The 21,089-nt window shown below is 38.1% G+C and overlaps 1 protein-coding gene across 1 annotated transcript in view; it reads right to left on the reverse strand.

Moving 5' to 3' along the window:
• Positions 1-295: 295 nt before the first annotated feature.
• The window catches only part of IL6ST (interleukin 6 signal transducer), a 28,484-nt gene continuing 7,690 nt past the window's right edge, over positions 296-21,089 (reverse strand). Inside the window, exons 3-16 of the mRNA XM_015614991.3 lie at positions 20,730-21,041; positions 18,809-18,941; positions 17,405-17,565; positions 16,914-17,065; positions 14,358-14,517; positions 13,249-13,331; positions 12,150-12,369; positions 9,730-9,906; positions 8,920-9,018; positions 8,179-8,325; positions 7,089-7,229; positions 5,781-5,877; positions 4,388-4,469; positions 296-3,504 (exon numbers count right to left, since the gene is read on the reverse strand). Of these exons, the coding sequence (XP_015470477.1) occupies positions 2,779-3,504; positions 4,388-4,469; positions 5,781-5,877; positions 7,089-7,229; positions 8,179-8,325; positions 8,920-9,018; positions 9,730-9,906; positions 12,150-12,369; positions 13,249-13,331; positions 14,358-14,517; positions 16,914-17,065; positions 17,405-17,565; positions 18,809-18,941; positions 20,730-21,041 (2,690 nt within the window). The 3' untranslated portion in view covers positions 296-2,778. The remainder of the gene's footprint in view (positions 3,505-4,387; positions 4,470-5,780; positions 5,878-7,088; positions 7,230-8,178; positions 8,326-8,919; positions 9,019-9,729; positions 9,907-12,149; positions 12,370-13,248; positions 13,332-14,357; positions 14,518-16,913; positions 17,066-17,404; positions 17,566-18,808; positions 18,942-20,729; positions 21,042-21,089) is intronic.

A 21,089-nucleotide genomic window follows, 5' to 3' on the forward strand; every position in this document is an offset into this window, starting at 1 on the left:
CATGATATATTTGGCACGCACGTTTATGAACTAGCTGTAAACCTGTTATTTGTATGTATTGTGGCTTCTACAAGCTGTTCACCCACCATCCTGTTATTTGTATGTATTGTGGCTTCTACAAGCTGTTCACCCACCATGAGCTCCTGCTTAGGCTTTAGTATTTTAGCCCTAGATAAATGCACTACCTCAAAAGAGAGTATGTCACTACCAGCCAGACAGAACTTTGTCCAGGACCCACTAAGTTCTTCGAGTTTCTTACCACTGGTCCATAAACAACAGTGAAAGATACCAGAAATGACAGGCCAGAACTCTTGTTAGCAGAGACTTTAAAAACCAGAATGTTGCTGCTGTTTAACATCAATTAAGTCTTGCATGGCCCATGATTAATAGCAACTGAGAAGAAAATACCATCCATTTACAGAAAGACAAGTAGCAACTTAGTGAATACCTGACAGTCTCCCTCAAATAACATATGCTATTAAAAGTTAGTATTACTGAATCACAAAAGCATAATTTAAAATAAATCATGAACGTGTTTTTGAAAACATCCAGACCTCTGCAGCACTGTTTAGACTACATAGCCAGGTTGTGGCCTATAGCATTTCAGGAGATGATGGATTAATTGCAGTTCTAGTAAGCACGCACACTGCTCAACAGAGACTCTTCCCTTTTACCTGTGGCTTCTACAGTCACTGTGACATTTGCATAGAGAAGATAACTCATCCCCCAGTAAAGTAACTGCTATTTTTTTCCCAAGAATAAATGTGTTCTGAAAAAGGAATGCTCCTTCAGCCTCTGAAAAACAAAAGATGGTGTCTGCTGTCTCATGACAGCAGTTTTCATTATGCCTTTGCTCCCTGGGAGGGAGTTTGAAGGTGCTGAGCTGCAGTGGGGAAAGGAAGAAAAAGGTCTGAAGAAAGGTGTAACTAGAGTAAGCTGCAACATAGCCTAAAAAAAAAGTGCCTAGACACAGAAAAATACTGTCAGGAGAAAGGAGCTGTGGAATACAGAAATGTTAAAGATTCTGCATTCTTTATCTGTTTTAAATATTCCAAACTTCAAGAGGTAATCCTACAAATTTACTCTTGCACTTGATTTTGTCATAACAAAAGCAAAAGACATGTGGACATTTAGATGTATACCCATCTTTTCATGCAATCTGGCAGACAAGGGAAGATGAAATGATACTGACACAGGCATTTCAAGGGCTTTTAGCAAGTGCTCTACAGAACAGCAGTACCAGAGGTCACAGCACAAAAGGTTTCAGGTCTTAAATACATAGTTATTTTGCTGAAGGAGAAATAAAACACTTGTTTTAGTCTCACAAAACAGCATTTAGTGTTTTGAAATACAATTTTATTAGTGTCAGATTAGAAAGCTAGCTAGCCTATATTAGATTTAAAATTAATTTTTAAAAAAATCTTTAAGAGTGCCATAAAATTTCTGGTTATCGCTGGAGCAGGGGTTTATTGTCACATAATTTAAAATTTTTTTAAGCACTAGTAGAGGAAGTTTCCAAGAAAGGTAGCTTCCTCAAAAAAATGTAAAATTGTATGAGCAGGGAAAAAGTGAGACATTAAGAACAAAGTAAGGAATTTTAACAACCACTGAAGTGTGTTTTGTGGCTCATGATTGCCAATGGAAAAGGAAACAATTTTTAACAACCACTTAAGTGTGCTACCAGCAAAGTTCAAATTCAGAGTACAGGTTTTGGTTTAATTCCAAGAGCATCAATGACTTCAATGCTTTGGCTGCCTTCAGTTTCAAGGATGTCCTGCAGTATTAGCAGTGAGGTTACAGCACACTAATAGCTGCAGTCTGTCAGGAGGAAGGTCATATTTCCTTTCTCCTGAGCAGTCAGAAAAATGGTAAAATCTTACAGCTTGTTACTTCAGCTGTACACAGCAAAGGTGCACTTATTAAACAAAGGCATATATGACCACAGAAATTTTATATAATCAAACAGTGATTGGGGTACAAAGCCTTTAAGTAACCGCTGATCTGTGTTGCCATTTGATTTCCAAACTTTTGAGACTGAATTGCTGTGCGTCAAGTTGCAAGGCACATTTTTTAGGCCAAATTACTCAGTCATTCATGTGTACACACATCTAAATGTAGGTAAAGTATCGATTACTATAGCAGCATTTAGATTCAGGCAATCTTGGTGTTTTCCTATTTGTATACCATAGCAAGTTCTGTTTAATTTTTACGGTTTTTAAACAGGGATGAAAATGATTGGCAGGTCTGGTAAGCTGAAAATTGAGGCACTGGGCCAAGTCAAAATTCAGTAAGTCAATTAAGTTATTGAAAAGTGTATCATACAAGTATTCTTCCATGTCAGAATACTGAGCTTCAGTCTTACTTTTGCACAAAGCTGCACTATGCAACTAGAGCTGGCTTTTTAGGCTTGTACACTGTCACGCATAGAAGTGTTTTTTCTGGGAAGTCTATTGGCTGATGTGGATATTTAAAACTTTACCTTTTCAATCATGTGAAATTCTGTTATGAAGAGATATACAACACCCATTGTAGCACAAAGGCTCATTCAGCTACCCAGATGTAAGGTTTTATGTAGTGCATAAAAGTAAATCTCCAGTAGGTCTGGACTGGAAATTTTCCACAGAAACAGTCCTTACTGTATTTTGTCAAATTACTCTTCACTTAATTTCAGTTTTTCTATCTGCAGGAAGATAAAAATACCTAGCTTACTTTATCAGAAACACAGGGGAAAATGTGAACAGGCACTAATGAAGGCCTAAACAGAGCCAGTCTTTTCTCTCACTGAGGCATATAGCCCCCTTGTCTCACAGTCTGTGGGAGGTAACTTTTTGGCATTTCATCTACTGACAGTGGATTTTCTTCCACTGTTTCAGGTCTCACAGCTTGTCCTTCAGTACATGTCTGTAAAACATTTGATAGAGCAGCTTCCTGGGTATTTTTTTCCATCCCAAGGCCCAATGGCTGTGAACTCTGACCTGAGATCTGCAGTTGAACAAATCCAACAAGATCTCCCTCATTAGCATGAGTAACCTGCTTTGTTCTTTCAAAGCATGGCCTGTCTGTGTTGGTTTCATCCTGACCACCATTCTGTCTGAAATACTGCTGCCTCTGTGCTGTACTCTCAGCTCCTCCAGCATGATCCTCTGATCTCTCTTCTGAATCTAGCAGTGGCTGAGTTGACTCAGACCTTGAAAAGACTTGTACAGGTGTCTGGTCTCTGTAGCCATTAAGCACTACAGTCGAATACTGTACAGTGCTTGAAGTGTTCTGTGTTGTTTCACCTTCATCGCTGTCAGAGACGCTTTGCCTAGGAGAAGACATGCATGAGGATCCTCCAATACCACTGCTGTGCCCTTCTGAAGTACTTTTTTCTTTTTTAAGCAAGTCAAAGGGTTTTAGATCTTGTTCTGAAAAAGACTTCTTGTCATCAGCTTCTATTTCTACAATGCTTACATCTGTAAGGCTGCCTTCTGGGGACATCTGATCTTTGGAATTAAAGTTATGCTGAAAGAAAGAGATGTATGTCACCTAAGAGGAAGGTTATGTTAAAAATCAAAAGCCTCAATAAATATATGAATTTTTATTCATAATGCCTTTGAATTTCTTCATTTAAGTCTTCTCTTTACGAAGTCTGGCAATATCTCCAAAGCACATGTTAAAAAATGAAGGATACAGCTTTGTTTCCAATACAGAGCCTTAACTATGTGGCTATTCTAAAATCATAGTAGATGTGTGAGAAATTTTGCTCTCATTTTAATTATTCTTCAGAGCTGCAGACACAGAAGCATTTGCTGTGCAGCACAGGATCATTCTGTACTGAGAACCACACATTACTTCAAACAATGTACCCAAAATCAGAATACTTCTTCACAGAAATTTGCCACAAGAATGCCTAATTTGTTGAACAGAATTTGCCTGATCACTCACCCCAACCCCACATGTTGCATAAATTTTGCTGCCATCTTTTCATATTCATGAGGAACTGTTTATAGTCTTCTCTCTCATTCTTGACCGAACTTTACTGAAGCAAACAAGTCACTTGAGGGTTTTAAGAATGGGAATCACAAATTGTTTACTTAATACTGATCTCCCATGGAAGAGCAAAGAAATGAGTACTTGACCCTTTCAACTAGTAAATTGAATGTAATTCACAACTTTAAAGCCCATACTAGACTTTGAATTTGTGCTAATCTGTAGATTCAGCTAATGCTGAATCTACAGATGCAATAAAGGCTTCTAACCATTTGCATAACAATGTCAATGAAACTTAATATTCAGGTTTTTCCTTGAAATCTATGTTTGCTAGAAGACAGAAGTCTCCCACTGGTTAGTTTATCTGAAACTTTGCACACTAGGAAGATATAGGATGCAGAAAGGTGAGTATTACCTTAGCTGGAACTTGAGGAGACCACTGAGCAATATTACTCTTGGATGGATCAGGTACGATAGGCCAGATATGTTTTTTAATTCTGTAAAGGATTAAAAACAGAATAAAGTCACAAGATGCACACCCCAAACTCCCTGTTCATAGCAACTACAGCAGAATCCAGGACACCACTCCCTTACACAGAAAATTTGCATTCCAAATAAGAATGCTTCCAGGGTTACTCTGCATATTTGTATGAGGCAGTATGACTTTTCAAAACACAACATTGCATTTAACTCCTCCAAACATTAGATACAGCTATCAATGTAATACAAAACAACAAATGGTAATGGCAAGAAATTTTCAAATTTATAGCACTCTAGAATGTAGAGATATATTACTTAGGTAATTTATGATGCATTACAGTATGAAAATAAAATCCTGCTTTTGTTTTAATATAATTATGAATACCAAAGACCAAAATCTAAGCAAACTTCACAATTAAAAGTAAAAAAATACTTGGAAGAAAAGCTTGCTTTGTAACTCTTAAGAATGTAGTGTAACTTAAAACCAGAAGCTTTTGTTTGATACATCAGCCCCAACCAAACCAGCTTTGAAACTGATGCACCTATCTTGCTCTTTTATAAACAGGCTCCCACAACAGATCCTCCGTAGGAGAACTCTGAAGAACAGTTCATGATAGGCTTTCCAACTGATGTCCATTAAGAACTAATTTCAGGAGCAGCAGGGAGGTCAAAAGGAAAAGGGCATAAAATGCAGTCTTTAATTAGAAAGAAAGCATAGTTGACAGAGGACAGGAGAGGTGCTACACCAGTTTTGCCAGGGGAAACACTGTAGCAATGACATCTTGGTTAAAGCCATAAACAAGAAATTTGGGGTGGGGGAGCAGGAGGAGGCAGGTTGTTTTCCAGCAGTCAGTAAAGAGACAGAGTTACTGGAGATGATGATATCTGCTTAGTATTTTTGTTTTTGTTTTTGTTACCAAGCTTAACATTTGTTAATGCTGTAGTTAAATAGCCCAAATACAGCAAAGAGATTTCCATGCTTCACAAACTAGGGACCACAACTCCACTCACAGGATAACTAAGAAGCAGACAGTATATCCTGATCAAAACCTAACAAAGCTAATCCTAACTGTCCAGCAAGAAAATAATTTATTTTCTTGAAGGACTGAATCATAGAACAATTAGCATGTGTATAATTAACAGTAAATTAGTATCAAAAGAGGCCCTAGTTTCTCAAGGAAAACACTGAAATTTTTAACACCCATCAATATATGCATGTTTTAACTTTTTTCCTGCTCTAACTGAAGAATATATAACTGGGTTGGTATGAATTACTGCCATTTCTGTTATGCTCAGAAATATAAGAGGAAGAGTTAATATCTACTTACAGGTCACGTTTGTTGAAGCAAAACAGAACTCCAAGAAGCACAATCAACAGGAATGCTAGACACACAGGTACAACTATCGCTTCAATTTCTCCTTTTCCTGAAGGAGGCGAAAAAAAGCAGTTATGGCCCATTTTGGCATTTAAGGAACTCAACAGTAATACATATTTCCAAAAGGACAGCGAGAGCCTGAAACTGAAATACCTCAATGCTCAGTCTCAAATCTTCACATTCAGAACCTTTTCACCGTATGAAAAGCGCCTCTTGGTAAAAACATGAAAAGCTCTGTCCTGACAATCTAGTGCCTTGCATCAACAAAAAACTTAGGCTGGTCTAGAAGGTGTAATACTGACAGAGCAAATAATTTTGCAGCTTGGGCAGGTATGACAGTAACATCTTTGTCAATTCATCTGCTGCCCAGGTGTTTCAGTGCCCTGGGGGCTGTCATAACATGGTCATGGTCAAATAAGTAAACAAAGTTACTACTCATCCATCAGTTTTTTTCTGTACATGAAGACCTTCTCTGCCTGCAAACACCAAAGTTTTGCATAACATTATTGTTATGTATTCCTTCCAGTGTAACACACATTCTTAAGTAAACCTTGGAGAAGGCTTAGGGAAGAGCAACACCATACAGAAAAAAGCCTCTACTAAATTTAAGTAAGTGCCTTGCACAATTAAATTCTGTTAGTAATGTTGCTGTTACCCTTACATATAAGAAACACCCTAAAAAAGCTGAACATACAATAAATTTAACTATTCAAAATAAGTCTCCATAAAGAAGTGTATATGATAGTGATATGAAAGAATGTGGAAGGGCTCTGAGAATGACATATGCTTACTGGTACCTACAATAGCTGATCAAAATACAAGCTGACACCACTACAGCAACACACCTCAGGATTAAAGCAAAGACTCTTGACTGGGGGTAGGTGCCACTGGACACCAAAGAGACAAGGGAACTGGGTAAATCCTAATTACTCATGAAAGGTCAGGGCAAAATATTATAACCTGAAGTATACGTAAAACACATCCAAAACAACACACTTAACAGCATAAAAAGTGTGATTCATGAGGTTTGCAGAGGACATCTTGTTCTCTATACAATTAGAAAAATCCTGACTAAATTACCTTTTAAATTACCTGAAATAGCACTAAACAAGCCACCCAGGTATTATGAACATCACAAGCTATCTGTAACTGAAAGTTTAAAATAAAAGCACCTTCCACTTCGAACACATTTTCACAGACCCCCACTGTATTGTTGCAACATTAATTCCTACTTTTACCCATTGTGCCACTCTGCCTTACCAAATTTTTGTGTAGTAAATGTGAAATCAGGACCAGTCCTGCTTCCATTATCTGTGGATGCCATCATCCGCACAGTATACAGCGTGTCACTGGTTAGAGAGGAAAGGGTATACTCTGTCTTGGAAGGGTCCACTGTCACAACTAAAAAGAATAAGAGATTTAGACTAGTTTTCTACAAACAAATTACATCTCCACTAAAACAGCAACATTAAGATATCAAGACTTCAGATGTGAAAGGTAGTTTTAACAGAATGCATAGCATACAGAAAATATAACAGTCAAAGAATACAGATTTGTACAAGAAATGCTGAGATTCATTAGCTTCTATTTAGGTGTCTGAATTAAGCCTCCTTCTATATTTAATTGCCTGTGAAATTTTATCCCCAGAATGCCCCTACAAACTAAACTAGTAGAATTGAAGCTTAAAGTCTGTCTAGTAAGCCAAATATATAGTGCTAACAAGGAACTGCCAGTACTGACTAGAAAAAAAAACCAAGGTAAGGAACAGTAAGACTGGGGTATGCATAAGAACCCTTACTGGCCCTTCCAATTTAAGCAAACCTAAAAATTAAAGTTTTGATAGTGCCAGCTGCCTGTAGTATGCCTGCAGTATGCCTGCAGATCATACACACTACTGAAAACTAAAACACACTTGAAACAAGATGATGTACATCAGTACTATATTGATCTACAGCTCCAGGAGGATTAAAATCTACTCCCCACTTCCTTTTCTTAAGGTTTTATCATAGTTAAATGTAGCCAACTCGTTTTGAATCTCAAATGGTCTACCATCACCTTGATATACCACATCTCATTCTGTATTTAGGTATCAACATGTGAGCACAATACTCACAAATCAGCTTTCAGAAATTAAACTCAGTACCTCGCTATATACTGACTGAATGTTCTGAATTCTTCACTAGGGACTTTCTGTTCTGTATGGAGGAGAATTATGGCTCAGACACCAGTTTTACGTTCTCAGAACAGATTGTCAGCTATAACTGATTCTGTGTATTTTTTCAGGAACAAATATCAGGAAGGAGACAGGTGAAACACTTGAATGCCACGAAACACTTCTGTTTTCTGGTACCTGTTTCATTTCCATCAATAGTTTTGTACAGTATGGTGTAATTTCGGATAAATCCATTTTGTTCCTCAACTGTGAGATGGTTCCATGTCAAAACAGCTTCAGCTTTTCCTACTTTTTTTGTCTGAACAGTGGGTCCTTTTGAAGGGCCTGTAATGGGAGATGATGATTAGTTTCTGCATGGCAACCCTGCATTCACAGAAGCAGCGTATTAGCAAGCACTGAACTGTTTCAGCATAAAAACTTCAATGGAATAGTTTGACTAATCTATCTGGAAAGTAGTGTTTTCAAACAACATAAAAGTTACACAGATGTTTTAAAAAAGAAACATTCAGGAATAGATATTAAAAGAAAAATCAGTGCATTGCAGGAAACCTTCAAACAAAGTTAAGTCTGGATTTCACACTTGAAAAATAAATATCACCATATAAATATCACCATTATAAATTTTAATTATATAATATATATATTATAAACATATCACTAAAATAACAAATTCATATCTAATTATCTGATAAAGTTTGGAAAAACAAAGAGCCAGCCAGAGCCAGCCATCTCTCTAGTTCCAAAACACTATAAGAAAGCAGAATGTATAACAGAAAGGAAAAAATAAAAAATCAATGTCACCTGACCCTCAAATACTAAACCATTTTTCATTATACAATCCACATTAAGCAAAGGTTTCTTTACTTTTTGTCAAAAAGGGTCAGTGTATATGCTTCAAGGCAATGATTTTATACTTACGATCTTGCTTAAGATAAGCCTTCACAGACTGTCCACTGCCCTGACCATCAGCATACAGAGGGTACACAGTTATCAAGTAACACTTGAAAGGCTTTATACCTAATAAAAAGAATTTAAAAGGTATTGTTTCACAGACAGTCAAATTGCTTATAGTTCTTATCATTACCTTCAGATACAGGTTTCTGAGTTTCTGCTGTTCAACTAGGTGCACTTGAACCTAATGAGCTTACTGATACAAAGCTCCAAAATATGAACTAAAGGAACAATACTGCTCCAAAATACTAACTAAAAGATCAATATAATGGTTCACATTCAAATGTAAAATTTAATAAGAAGACTTCAGAGAAGTCAGGGATTTTTTTCTTATTTGTTTGAAATAGAAAGCCCTTACTTGTCTGCAGCATTAACTCCCCAAATTATTAATTTCAGATACTGATCATAATCTCAGAACAATAAAGCTAATCAAATTTCACTGTTTGAATTGAGTAACCAAATAATTTGACTTTGAAAGAACTCAGCCTTTTCACTATTTTAATGGTTTCCAAGCATGACAATACTAAAATCAAAATGGAGATAAACCTCTTGTTGTTACATTATATAAATTACAAAATGCAAGATCAATACAGTTGTGTATTTGACAAAAACATACAAATACTTCCATAAGGCTCACAATAAACTAATTTAAACCACCAGCATTAAACTCCTATTCTACCATAAAATTCTAATCATTGTGAGGATGTTTGTAATCTTCAGAATACTAAGCAGTTTTTAGTGTTCTACAAACTATATGTAGATTTATGAGCTGAATACCTTTTAAGTCTATTCCTTGAACATCTCCTAGTGCAATCTGCCAATCTATGATGCAGTCTGAGCTGCTGGACAACAGACACCATTCGATCACATATTTAAGAACATAACTATTAGGAGCAGTCCATCCGACCCACAACTTGTCATGTTTAGGTAATGTTCTAAGATTCTTCACAGGAGCTGTAATGAAAGAAAAGAGAAAAGTGATCAATATTGACAGTTCTTTCATGATAGGAGCTTTTCTGGAAAATGTTGAACCTTTAAGATAATAGCAGCAATTTAACAGAACTGAAGTACATGTAAATGCCGTTTTCTGAAATTTGGAGATTTACACATGGATCTTTATAGCAGAGATCCAAAAGCAGTATCAGGCTATTTAAAAACTGAAGTTAGACTAAACTTGTCTATTCTCATAGACACTATTGTTTCTTTCTTCCAAAGAAAGGTTTTATTTCAAGAGAGAAATCAGACCTAGAATGGGAATTTACAGATGTATCAGTTACACCCAAGTACCATACTAAGTACTTTTACTTTATGTATAGTATATATATGTGTGTATATATATATATATAGATATAGATATATATATAGATATATAAGCAGATAGTATATACAATGTCCAGCCCAGAAATGGATAAACACATCCTGGGATGAGTGAGAACTGGCTCATGGGTCAGGCACAGAGGGTTACAGTGGATGGGGTGGTATCAGATTGGGCACCTGTCACTAGGGAGTTCCATCCTTGTCCCTCTACTCTTTCACATCTTCACACATGACTTGGACTCAGGACTGGAAGGGACACTAAGCAAGTTCCCAGATGACACAAATCTGAGGGGAACTGCTGACTTCAAAGGGAGGGAGGCCCTGCAGACAGACCCCAACAGATGATGGGCAATCACCAGCTGTATGAAGTTCCACAAGGGCTGGTGCCAAATTCTGCACCGGGATGGGGCAGCCCTGGCTGTACAGACAGACTGGGGAATGAGAGGCTGGAGAGCAGTGCCATGGAAAGGGCCCTGGGGTTCTGGGGTTCAAGTTGAACATGAGCCAGCAGTGCCCTGGCAGCCAGGAGGGCCAAGTGTGTCCTGGGGGCATCAGGGACAGCATCACCAGCTGGGCAAGGGAGGGGATTGTCCTGCTCTGCTCTGCTCTGGGGCAGCCTCACCTCGAGTGCTGGGGGCAGTTCTGGGTGCCACAATGTAATGAAGTAACTAATCTCTTAGAGAGCAACCAAAGGAGGGTAAAAACACAGAGAAGGCCTTGATACGAAGCCATATGAGGAGCAGCTGAGGCCACCTGCTCTGTTCAGCCAGGGGGAGACTGAGGGGACACCTCATTGCAGTTACACTTTCTTTAGCAGGGGAAGAGGAGGGGCAGGCACTGATCTCTGCTCTTTGTGACCAGTGACATGATCCAAGGCAATGGCCTGGAGCTGTGTCAGGGGAGGTTTGGGTTGGTTATCAGGAAAAGGTTCTTCACCCAGGGGATGACTGAGCACTGGAACAGCTCCCCAGGGAAATGGTCACAGCACCAAGCCTGACAGAGTTCAAGAGGCATTTGGACAATGCTCTCAAGCACACAGTGTGACCTGCCCTTCCATGCAGGGCCAGAAGTTGGACTTTGAGATATTTGTGTGTCCCTTCCAAGTCAGCTCATTCTGTAATATATATTATATGCTAATATACTATGTATATATACCTTACTAAGTACTTCCTCCTGGCTCCAATATTACTTTGTTTTAATTATACCTTTAACTAGCTCATCTAATAGTTTTAGAACCAGTGGCTCTCTCCTGGTGTTTACCTGCACCTATCCATGTACCTATTTTTTTTGCTTCCTCTCCTGGCAGTGTTTGGATTGTCTAAGAAAAGGCTGGAAATAAGGATAAACCAGCTTGTCCTTACTATTAGTGCAATAATGAACAAAAAAAAATAAATTAACAGTAGGGAAACAGTGGAATCAGATAACAAAACAACCAGGTAAGATACTGAAAATGTGGGAGAAAGAGACTGGGACAAGCGAAGAAAGGAGTGGGAGGGAGATCAGGAAATTAAAGGAGGAACAACAGCAGAATGTATACATAAGTATGTACCAATGCTTTGATTCTTTAATTTTTTTTTTTAAGAAAGACAGAAAAATGCCTGCTATGCCAAGAAAAGAAGTAACAGGAAATACAGTACACAGATGCCCCAAGAATCAAAAACTAGCAGAACAACACAAAGAGCTTCACATGACACTGTAAGTACACAAATTCACATGTTGCCTGGTACACAAATAGCAGTATATACAAAAGGCACGAAACTGTAGATAATTCAGTAATACTTTATGTGCCCATGTAAAAGGTACTATTTATAAGAAATATTCAGTGTTATAAAAAAGGGCCATGCATATTTATTTGATGGAGACATTACTAGGACACTCACCTTTAGAATTACTTGCTGGGATAAGTAAAACTGATGGAGGCGATGCCCCAACACTGTTACGGGCAACCAGAGTCACTTCGTAAGTTCCCTCAGGCAGCTGCAAGGTATGGTTGGTGCTGGTAACATTGTATTTCTTCACTGGACAGGAAAGAGATGATTTATCTCTGACAGTCACTTCATATTGCAAGATTACTCCATTGGCTTCAAATGGCTTCAGTGCCTATCAGAAACACATCTTTGATTAAGCTGATATTGAATAAATGTGACGTAACCCTTATTGTCCTAAGGGAACGATCAAAAAATATGAGAGCAAGGCAAGTTCCACAGATCAAATACCTACATTTAAGAAAAGCATAAATAACCTGTGCACATTTCTATAAAGCAGTCACTTCCAAACACTATTTTTGCTTTCAATACTCTTTCTTTGATCATACCTAATGATTTAACAAAAGCTATTCTGTAAGGACTGCAAAACTTGTTGATAAAACCTCCATTTTATGTAACTTTACACCACAATGACATAACAGAAATGTCACACCTTTGGTTCTGTTAATATGACAAATATGACACAATTTATGGACCAAAAGAAAGCAGGAGTTGGAGAGTGACCGTAATTACATTCACCTTCTCAGCTGGACAAACCATCCAGTTGGACACAGCAGCCTTACTGCACACAAATGCCCAGTGCTGTTTTTAACAACCTTGGCCTCTGCAGTATCTCAAGGCTTAATGGATTTTGCAGCTGGGGTATCACTGTCCAGACAGTGTTGCCATTTCTTAGGTTACAGCAGAAGGCATGACATGAAGACATGCTTTGTTCAAGTGGCAGTTCCAAATCCACAGAAGGACAACAAATGAGAGATCTGAAAGTACAGTCTGTGTATTTTAGGTCACATATGAGTGTCAATTAAATGATGACCTTTGCATCTGTACATTTAATTTTTTATAAAACTAATTATTATAATAAGAATACTAAAGTCACTTCTCATATCAAAACCGCCTATACTATCTCAGCCATCTCTCAAGGCTGTTGGGTAGATTTTTCTACTTAAAAATCTCATGTTTTCAAAAGAATGCTCAATTTTGTGATTTGCTTTACCTTCCATATTAGATGCACAGTCCAGGAAGCTGGTGAGTGAGAGGTATCAATGATCCTCCATAGGGGTGGTCCTTTAGATGGTTCTGAGGAAACAGACAATACATGACAGTAGAAATATTTTTATTTAATCTGTTTGAATTCATCCTTTGATTATCATTATATGCCAACTTTCTTTAAAAAAACCCACACATATTAAAAGGCATTTCCTTACTTTCTCAATGAAAATAATGCTTGGCATATTAAGTGGAAAATTTCCTGAAGAGAGGCGCAAGACACCTGTTCTGCTTTAAGTGTACAGCATCAAAAGAAGTACGAATCACAATGGTGGGCATCTACAAGATGCCCAACCATTGTGACTTGTATTTCTTTTGATAGACTGAAGGTGACAATGCTGAGTGAGGCATTATCACATCTACAGGGCCCAGCCTGCATCCAGCCCAGCACACCTGCACCCTGCAAACCTTGCTACAGTCTGTACCCACCACTGTTCCTACCCCTCTATATCAAGTTACCTAAAAAAAGGTAACTTTTGCACAAGAGTCAACAAGGACACAAATTTCTCCTGGCAGTAAGACTCCTTGATTCTAAAAGGGTAACAGATGCAGTACTTTTTTACAATACTACAGTTTTGGCATCTGTACTATGAAAAAGTGGTATTTCCACAACAAATTCCATTTCAAAGTAAAAAAAATTGTTCACCTATGACTTTTACTAGCCTCCTAAACATCAAGTTGCTCATAAACTAAGGTAGTTGGCCTACTAAGAAAATCTCTTCTAGAATAACTTCTGTTACAGAGAAAAATCTTCAAAATAAAAAAAACAAGCATAAAGCCTAGTTTCCTCCAGAAGACAGTTTTCTGTGAAGATGGCTCTTCTTCCCTGCTGCTGTTCTAGCTGTAGAGCACCTCTACACTAGCTTAATGGGAAGCTTTTCTTATGCTCCTTGGAATGCACAGGCTAAGTCAGTGCTGAAAGTAACTCAGGACAGCTTTGTTGCTTATATGAGCAAGCAGCTCAAGCAAGGATACACCATTTCAACTGGCCATTACCAAACTGCTGAGCACTCACACACTTTATAAGTCAGTGATCTACTTTTATACATTACTTACCATCTTCAGTGGTAATCCCAGTCTTTTCTTCACTCCAGTCACTCCAGTAGCCCACTCCATCTTCCTTCATGCAACGAATGGAAAAGACATACTCTGTGTAGGGTCTGAGACCTTGAACACTGAATGAAGTTCTTGGGGAAGCTGTATCTTCAGAAGGAACCTGCAAATGTGACAAAGATTTTAAAGGCACTGATCAAAATACTGTAGAGCTGAGTTCTGTGCTACCTCAGCTGTCATCAAAGAAGGCTCCCCGCCACACACACACCCCTAACACAAACAAGCTTTCCTTCCCTCTCATTTCCAAAAACTTCAGTTCTCAAACACTGGTAAAGGCTCAGTCAGAGTTGTGTCTTTTACCAGGTATAAGAACATACATACACTAGAACAGTTAGACAGCTACCTCAGAACAGTATTTTTTAAATTTTTTTTAAAAATTAGCATCTCTCTTCTTCCTTCCCACATAATTCTGCTTACTGATCTGTAGTATCCTGCCTCAAAATTCAGAACCATGCTATGTTACCTGCTTGATTATTGATTTCAAAATTATTGTTTACTGGAAGTTAAAAGTCCAGGTTCATTGCTTCCACTGATCCAGAACAGTGCTTCTTGAGTGAAACTGAAAATAGTTTTAGAGTAGTTCATAGTTTTGTTAATAAATTATTTTCATAAGCTCTTTCATTTCTCTTAGGTGAGAGGCCAGAAATGTATTTTTAGTAGGTATGTAAGGAAGCAAGGTGGAGGAGACAGTGGACACAGGTAGGTACACACACTGACTCCTGAGGTTATTCCACTTGCAACAAAGGGCTTTTTACAGTGAGAATCCCTGCAAGGAATGACTCCAGATTAAACACAAATGCAGGACACTTAAGAGGTTAATCCTGAGGGCAAAGAACTATCTAGTCAAATTCTACCACAGCTAAGCAAGTTCAGCTGATTTTAAAGTTACTATTTCATTTATTTTGTGTATATATTAAAAGGGCAAGAGAAGTTAGAAGAACTTGTCCTATTGTCCTACCAGGACAACATATGCACAGATCCTAGAGTTGCACACTAGATTGTGCAGGCCAGTGCTTTTTAAAATAGCAGTAGAGGTGACCTTAATTGTTCCTGCATCTAAAGCCACATTAGTCACAAGGAGCTGTGTTAAGCTACCTGCTCCAAAGAGAGTATTTTGGTAAAATCAGAAGCAGTCTTCCTTCCATGAACTCACAGAATTCAGAATACATCTGGGCCTCTGCTGAAGTACTGCTGCTCTGAGAGAAGGCTTAAACTAAGGAAAAGACTGAGGGGCTATTAAAAATATGTCCACAAATTGATGTAAAGAAGAAAACCGCCACAGTTCTTGATGACAGCATCATAGCACATTACAGGTAGGCTTATTCCTTACACTTTTCCTGTTCTTCTCTGCCTCACACTTGAGGCATGTACACAGGGCAGCCAGAGTGTACAGAATTACACAATCATCTAGACTGGAAGAGACCATTCAATCTAATCATACACCTATCACTGCTAAACCCACTCCTGAACCACGTCCCTGACTGCTACATCTAGACCTCTTCTAAACACTTCCAGAGATGGTAACTCTACAGCTTCCCTGGGCTGATCCTTGACAATTCTTTCCATAAAAAAGTCTTCCTCATATCCAATATAAACTGTCCCTGGCACAGCTTGAGGCTATTTCCTCTCATCCTAATGCTTGTTATTTTGGAGAGCAGACTGACCCTGACCTCACTACAACCTCCTTTCAGACAGTTGTACAGTGACAATGTCACCTCTAACCCCTCCTTCCTCCAGGCTAGATAACCCAGCTTCCTCAGCTGTTCCTCATAAGATTTGTGCTCCAGACTCTTCCACAGCTCTCTTGCCATTCTCTGGACATGCTCTGCTCAGCACCTCAGTGTCCTTCATGGAGTGAAGGGCCCAAAACCAGAATTCAAGCTGTGGCTTCACTAGTGACAAATACAGGTAGACAGACAGTCACTGCTCCTGCTGGCCACACTATTGCTGGGCCAGGCCAGGATGCCACTGGCCTGTTTGGTCACCTGGGCACAGCCTGGCTCATGTTCAGCTGCTGCCACCAGCACCCCCAGGTCCTTTTCCACTGGGCAGCTTTCCAGCCATTCTGTCCCAGCCTGTGGCCCTGCCTACCTATTGTAGCCCAACTGCACGTAGAGTATGTTCTAAAAAGCATCCCAGCATGAAACAGTATTTACCCCAGCTCTGAAAGACATTTAGATCACTCATTTTGCATACGCATGGAAAGATGAAAATTAATTAATGTTTTATTCGCTGCATGTGCCAAATAAAACTTCAAATAAATGTACTGCACTGGGACAGGGAGGACAGCAGAAAAGGCCACAAAGATATGGAAAGGTCACCATACTCAGACTGCCAAAAAATACCTAGATCACAATCTCCATGAATAGGCCAGATAAACTTCCTTGAGTGGCCATAACAAAATGAAAGTGAATGCCCTGAACTGCAACAGAGGGTGTTCCAGTTTGACAGATGTCTGGGTTATAGCAGAATCATAGCAAGAGGTATTAGTGGTATTACCTCCATCCAGTTTGTGTCACCAGCTATCTTGTAGCGAATATTGAATTTCAGCGTCATCACAGCATCTGAAATCCAATTCTCCCAGGAAAGCTTCAGAACAGTAGGTAGTATTCCTGAGCTGACTGATACATTCTGTGGAGACAGTGGTTTAACTAGAAGAGAAGAAGTTAAAGTCAACTTCACAGCTGTTCTTTAACATGCCTTTAGAAGCTGTCTCACTGTGTTGCAGCACTACTGTTAAAGCCTTTCAGGACCTGAAATAGCTGCTACTTTATAGTATCTTCCAAATCAGACTGCTCAACACAAACTTCCTGTCTGAACTCTGATGAAATCTCTCACCACCCCTACCTTTGCCCAGCACAGTTCAAGCTCTAGTGAACAACATCTATGCAGTGGTAACTTTTATAGTGAAGAAACATGAGCATACCAGTTAAGCAATATGCACAGCAGCAGTAGTAACACTGTTAAAGCTTTAAGGGGCATATAGTTACCAATGTCAATGGGATCAACAACAAGAGGATCAGATTCAGCCTTCCCAAGTGCATTTGTTGCTTCTACCCAAATCTCTGTGTTAACAAAGAACTGAATATCAGTAACGGTGCAAGAATTGTTTACATCTTTTGGTATACAATCAGGAAACATCTCTTCTGGCCTAAATAAAAGAGAAAGAAAAAAACAAGATACAAAGCAGTAAGTTTGGTTTCCTTTATAGAGTATTTTGAAGTAGATCAGAGTGAGCAAGCAGTTTATCTTGTATGTCTCCCCTCTGCCTTAACTTTGTAAGCAAAGGGAGGGGAAGAAAAAGTGGGAATGGCTTATTCAGCCACAAATGCATGATTGCTTTAAAACTGAAACCAAAACATAATTTCTTGACTTCCAGTCATATATTTTCAAAAACACAAGCTAGAGCACTGTAATTAAATTTGTATAAAAACTTGACTTGGCTTAAGAAGAACAAGAACTGATACAACTAATCAAAAGCAACATGGTCAGTAACTAGAATGCATTAGAAAATGAAGTCAGTGCTACCCACACACCTTTCAAGAGTACAGTTAGAGGTGTGATACTAATTTCTATTCATCTTCTTCTACACTAACACTAGATAGTTCCAGGGGTATCAGGAAATTTGCAAGGCATTAACATTTTCTATCTGCACAAGCCTTCAACTACACCTGTTACCAAAACACTTCAGCAGAATGGGGTAGCTGGAAAGCTGTAGGCAATCACTCCTGTTTCCAGAGTAATGCAACAATCCTGTTCACTCCATTTTAAACTATGAGAGACCATACAGAGAGTTTGGAAAGTAACTTAATTTGCTTTCACAGGAAAAATACTTCATTGAAGCTTTCATGTTAGGATTGACTCAGAATAGTGTTTGTACACAGTTCCTATGAACTGCAGATAGGTTATACCTTTACAAAATTCAGTCATTTCAGTAGCTTCCCTACTTAGAATCACAGAATGGGTTTGGATTGAAATGGGCCTTTAAAAGTCATGTTGTCTGGTCCTCCTGCAGTGAGCAGGAACATTATCTGCTTGTTTAGAATGGGATAGAAGTGTCAACACAGAAAAGCATAGACGTTTGGGTACAGCCCCCTATTATTAGATGTATTGTACTCATGCCACACTAATCATGTTTTTGAAGAATAGAAAAATATGGATTACTGTTACTCCAGAACAAGTTCAACAACAAAACTTCAAATCTGACTTAGAATTACTTGAATGTTAACTTCTTTAACTCTTCCTTTCTCCCACCCACCAGACAGGCAACAATGCTTCAGAAAACTGGACTTATGTTAAGAGCTCTTCCAAAGAATCATGAATTTCAAGGACTGTTGGTTTAGCATAAAAATATTCTTCAGAATTATTTAGATATTTTATAGAGCGCTACTTACCAGCTGTATCTCAACCTGAACTGAGTATCTAGGAATGTGTGCCTTCCAGGGTTCCAGGTACAAGTCATAACATACGTGAATCTTGATACCTGATGCACAATGCAGCTTAAGTTTTTGGGCTTCTCTGGGGCCACTGTACAGAAAGAGTTAGCAATAATTAATCTAACATTTCAACCCAGCAAGAATCCTTTTAAAGTCCCACTAGAGCAATTTTGGTGAACATCAGAAGCATTTAATTAATTTTTTTCTAAAGGATGTGGCAAAAAAGTGCTGGATACCATCCTGCAATGGAAGTCAAGAAGCTTAAATAGTTGCTTTGACAAACAGTAGGCTGTGTAAGGATTAAGCATCTGCTAGTAAGGAACAAAAAAGATTTCTCATTCTGAGGCAGAAAACCTTGTATTAAGCATTTCTCATATAAATACATTTTAATTCACACAGAAGAAAAATTAATTAAAAACCAGTACTGAATTGGCACATGTTGGCTTTGCCAGCGACCTGAGCTCTGAAGGCAATTTGGTAATTCTGTTCTCTCCCAGCTGAGGTATGGATGAAGCTTTTGTTGCAAACCCATGCAAGAAAGGGATCTTCATCATTGCACAGTAGTAAGAAACTGCTTCAGAATGCAGCAAAACTATTTTCTTTCCCTCTTAAACTCAAACATATAACATACAAAGCATTTGCTCTTACCCCTATATTATCACTATTTACAAGAGTAAATAACGTACTTAGAGAATCTTACTTGCTTTCAAGCAGAGTGCTAGTTTCAATAGAATAACCTTATTGCTTTCTTCCTGAATAGCTGTATTCTTCTCAAATCTGTTGATAGTCTCATTTAGTTTTTCTTTAATTGACAGTATCAAAAAATAATAGCTTTAAATAAAAATGCATCTCAAGACTTATAATATGAATTAAAAATGCAGAATGTCATCTGTACTGTCATTACATTTATAATAGAGTAATTTATCTGTTCTCACCTTTCTATATATTTTACTTTTCAGAAATATTTTTTATTTTGTCTTTTCTGGTACAACAATATTTATTCCACAGAAGTTGAAATGGAAAACAATTTCCTGTGATAACATTTTGTAAGTCATATCAGAAGCACATAATTTTAAATTGTGAGCCCAAGCTGGCCTTTTGCATGCAGACCATTCAGCAACTGCAGTACCTTTTGCAAACACTAGGAGACAACATAATTCATCAGGTATATCATGCGATATTTAGGACACTACAACACTTGTCCCATTAGCAGAACACCAAGTAATTAAGAAGTAGCATATTAAATTATTCACGTGACTTTCTCAAAACAGTCTTGTCTAAAAGCACTTGGTCTCCACCACGCTAGTGCTATCATTCTAGAATAAATTAAATTTATTAGTAGTTAGAAGTATTTTCTAGGTATAGAGGTAAAGTAATCCAAATAGTATGTTCTATCTTTAAGGCAATTCAGGTTAGCTTTAGTGATACAGATGAAATAAATGTTTCTCAGTCCATTAAAGAGGAAAACATTTCCAAAATGTTAGTATAATACCAGGACATATCACCTAAAATCTACCTACCTCCAACTCTGATACAGAATCAAGAAGTAAGGAAAAGTTAATTTCCTGCTTTCTATTTCAGTTAAATCCATATCTTTATTCTGTAATTAAAATCTGCCATTTTTTGTTGTTCCATTTTTTTCCTTTTCCATCAGCGAAATACTCCAGAGTATTTTCTATTTTTTAGAAAACTTTATTCAGTGCATACTGAGCAGCTGTGGTGGCACATAATTTGTCAATATTTTTACTCACTTATCCAGGAACTGAGGGAATAAAAATAAGTGCCTCAAGATATGCACACCTTCTATTGTTTTCATTTTCCCATTTCTCAGAAACAGTTTTCTTAAGACCAAAATAAAATGTAAAAAAATGGTACTCACAGCCTACTGTAATGGTAATTCCATAAATGTTCTGTTCAATCTGTCCATCTGCTAAAATGTTGCATGTCAGAGGAGTAGCTAGTGTAGAAGTGTCATTGAATGTGACACTGGAAACTGTTCTGTTTATTTCACGATACTGTTCTTTAGGTACCAGTCTATTTTTAATCTTCCAGATAATCTGACTGGCATAGATATTGCCAAAGTCAAGACAACTCTCATTCAGAATGCATAATGCTGTGAAATTGGAACCAAGGGCCAGTACAGGTGACTCCGGAATGATGTGACCACATGACTGCACAAGACCACCTGAAGCTAAAAAGAAAACAAATTTCACATTTATTAAGAGCTACAAAACATTCC

This window comes from Parus major, chromosome Z (genome assembly GCF_001522545.3).
Source record: "Parus major isolate Abel chromosome Z, Parus_major1.1, whole genome shotgun sequence".
Lineage (NCBI taxonomy): Eukaryota > Metazoa > Chordata > Aves > Passeriformes > Paridae > Parus > Parus major.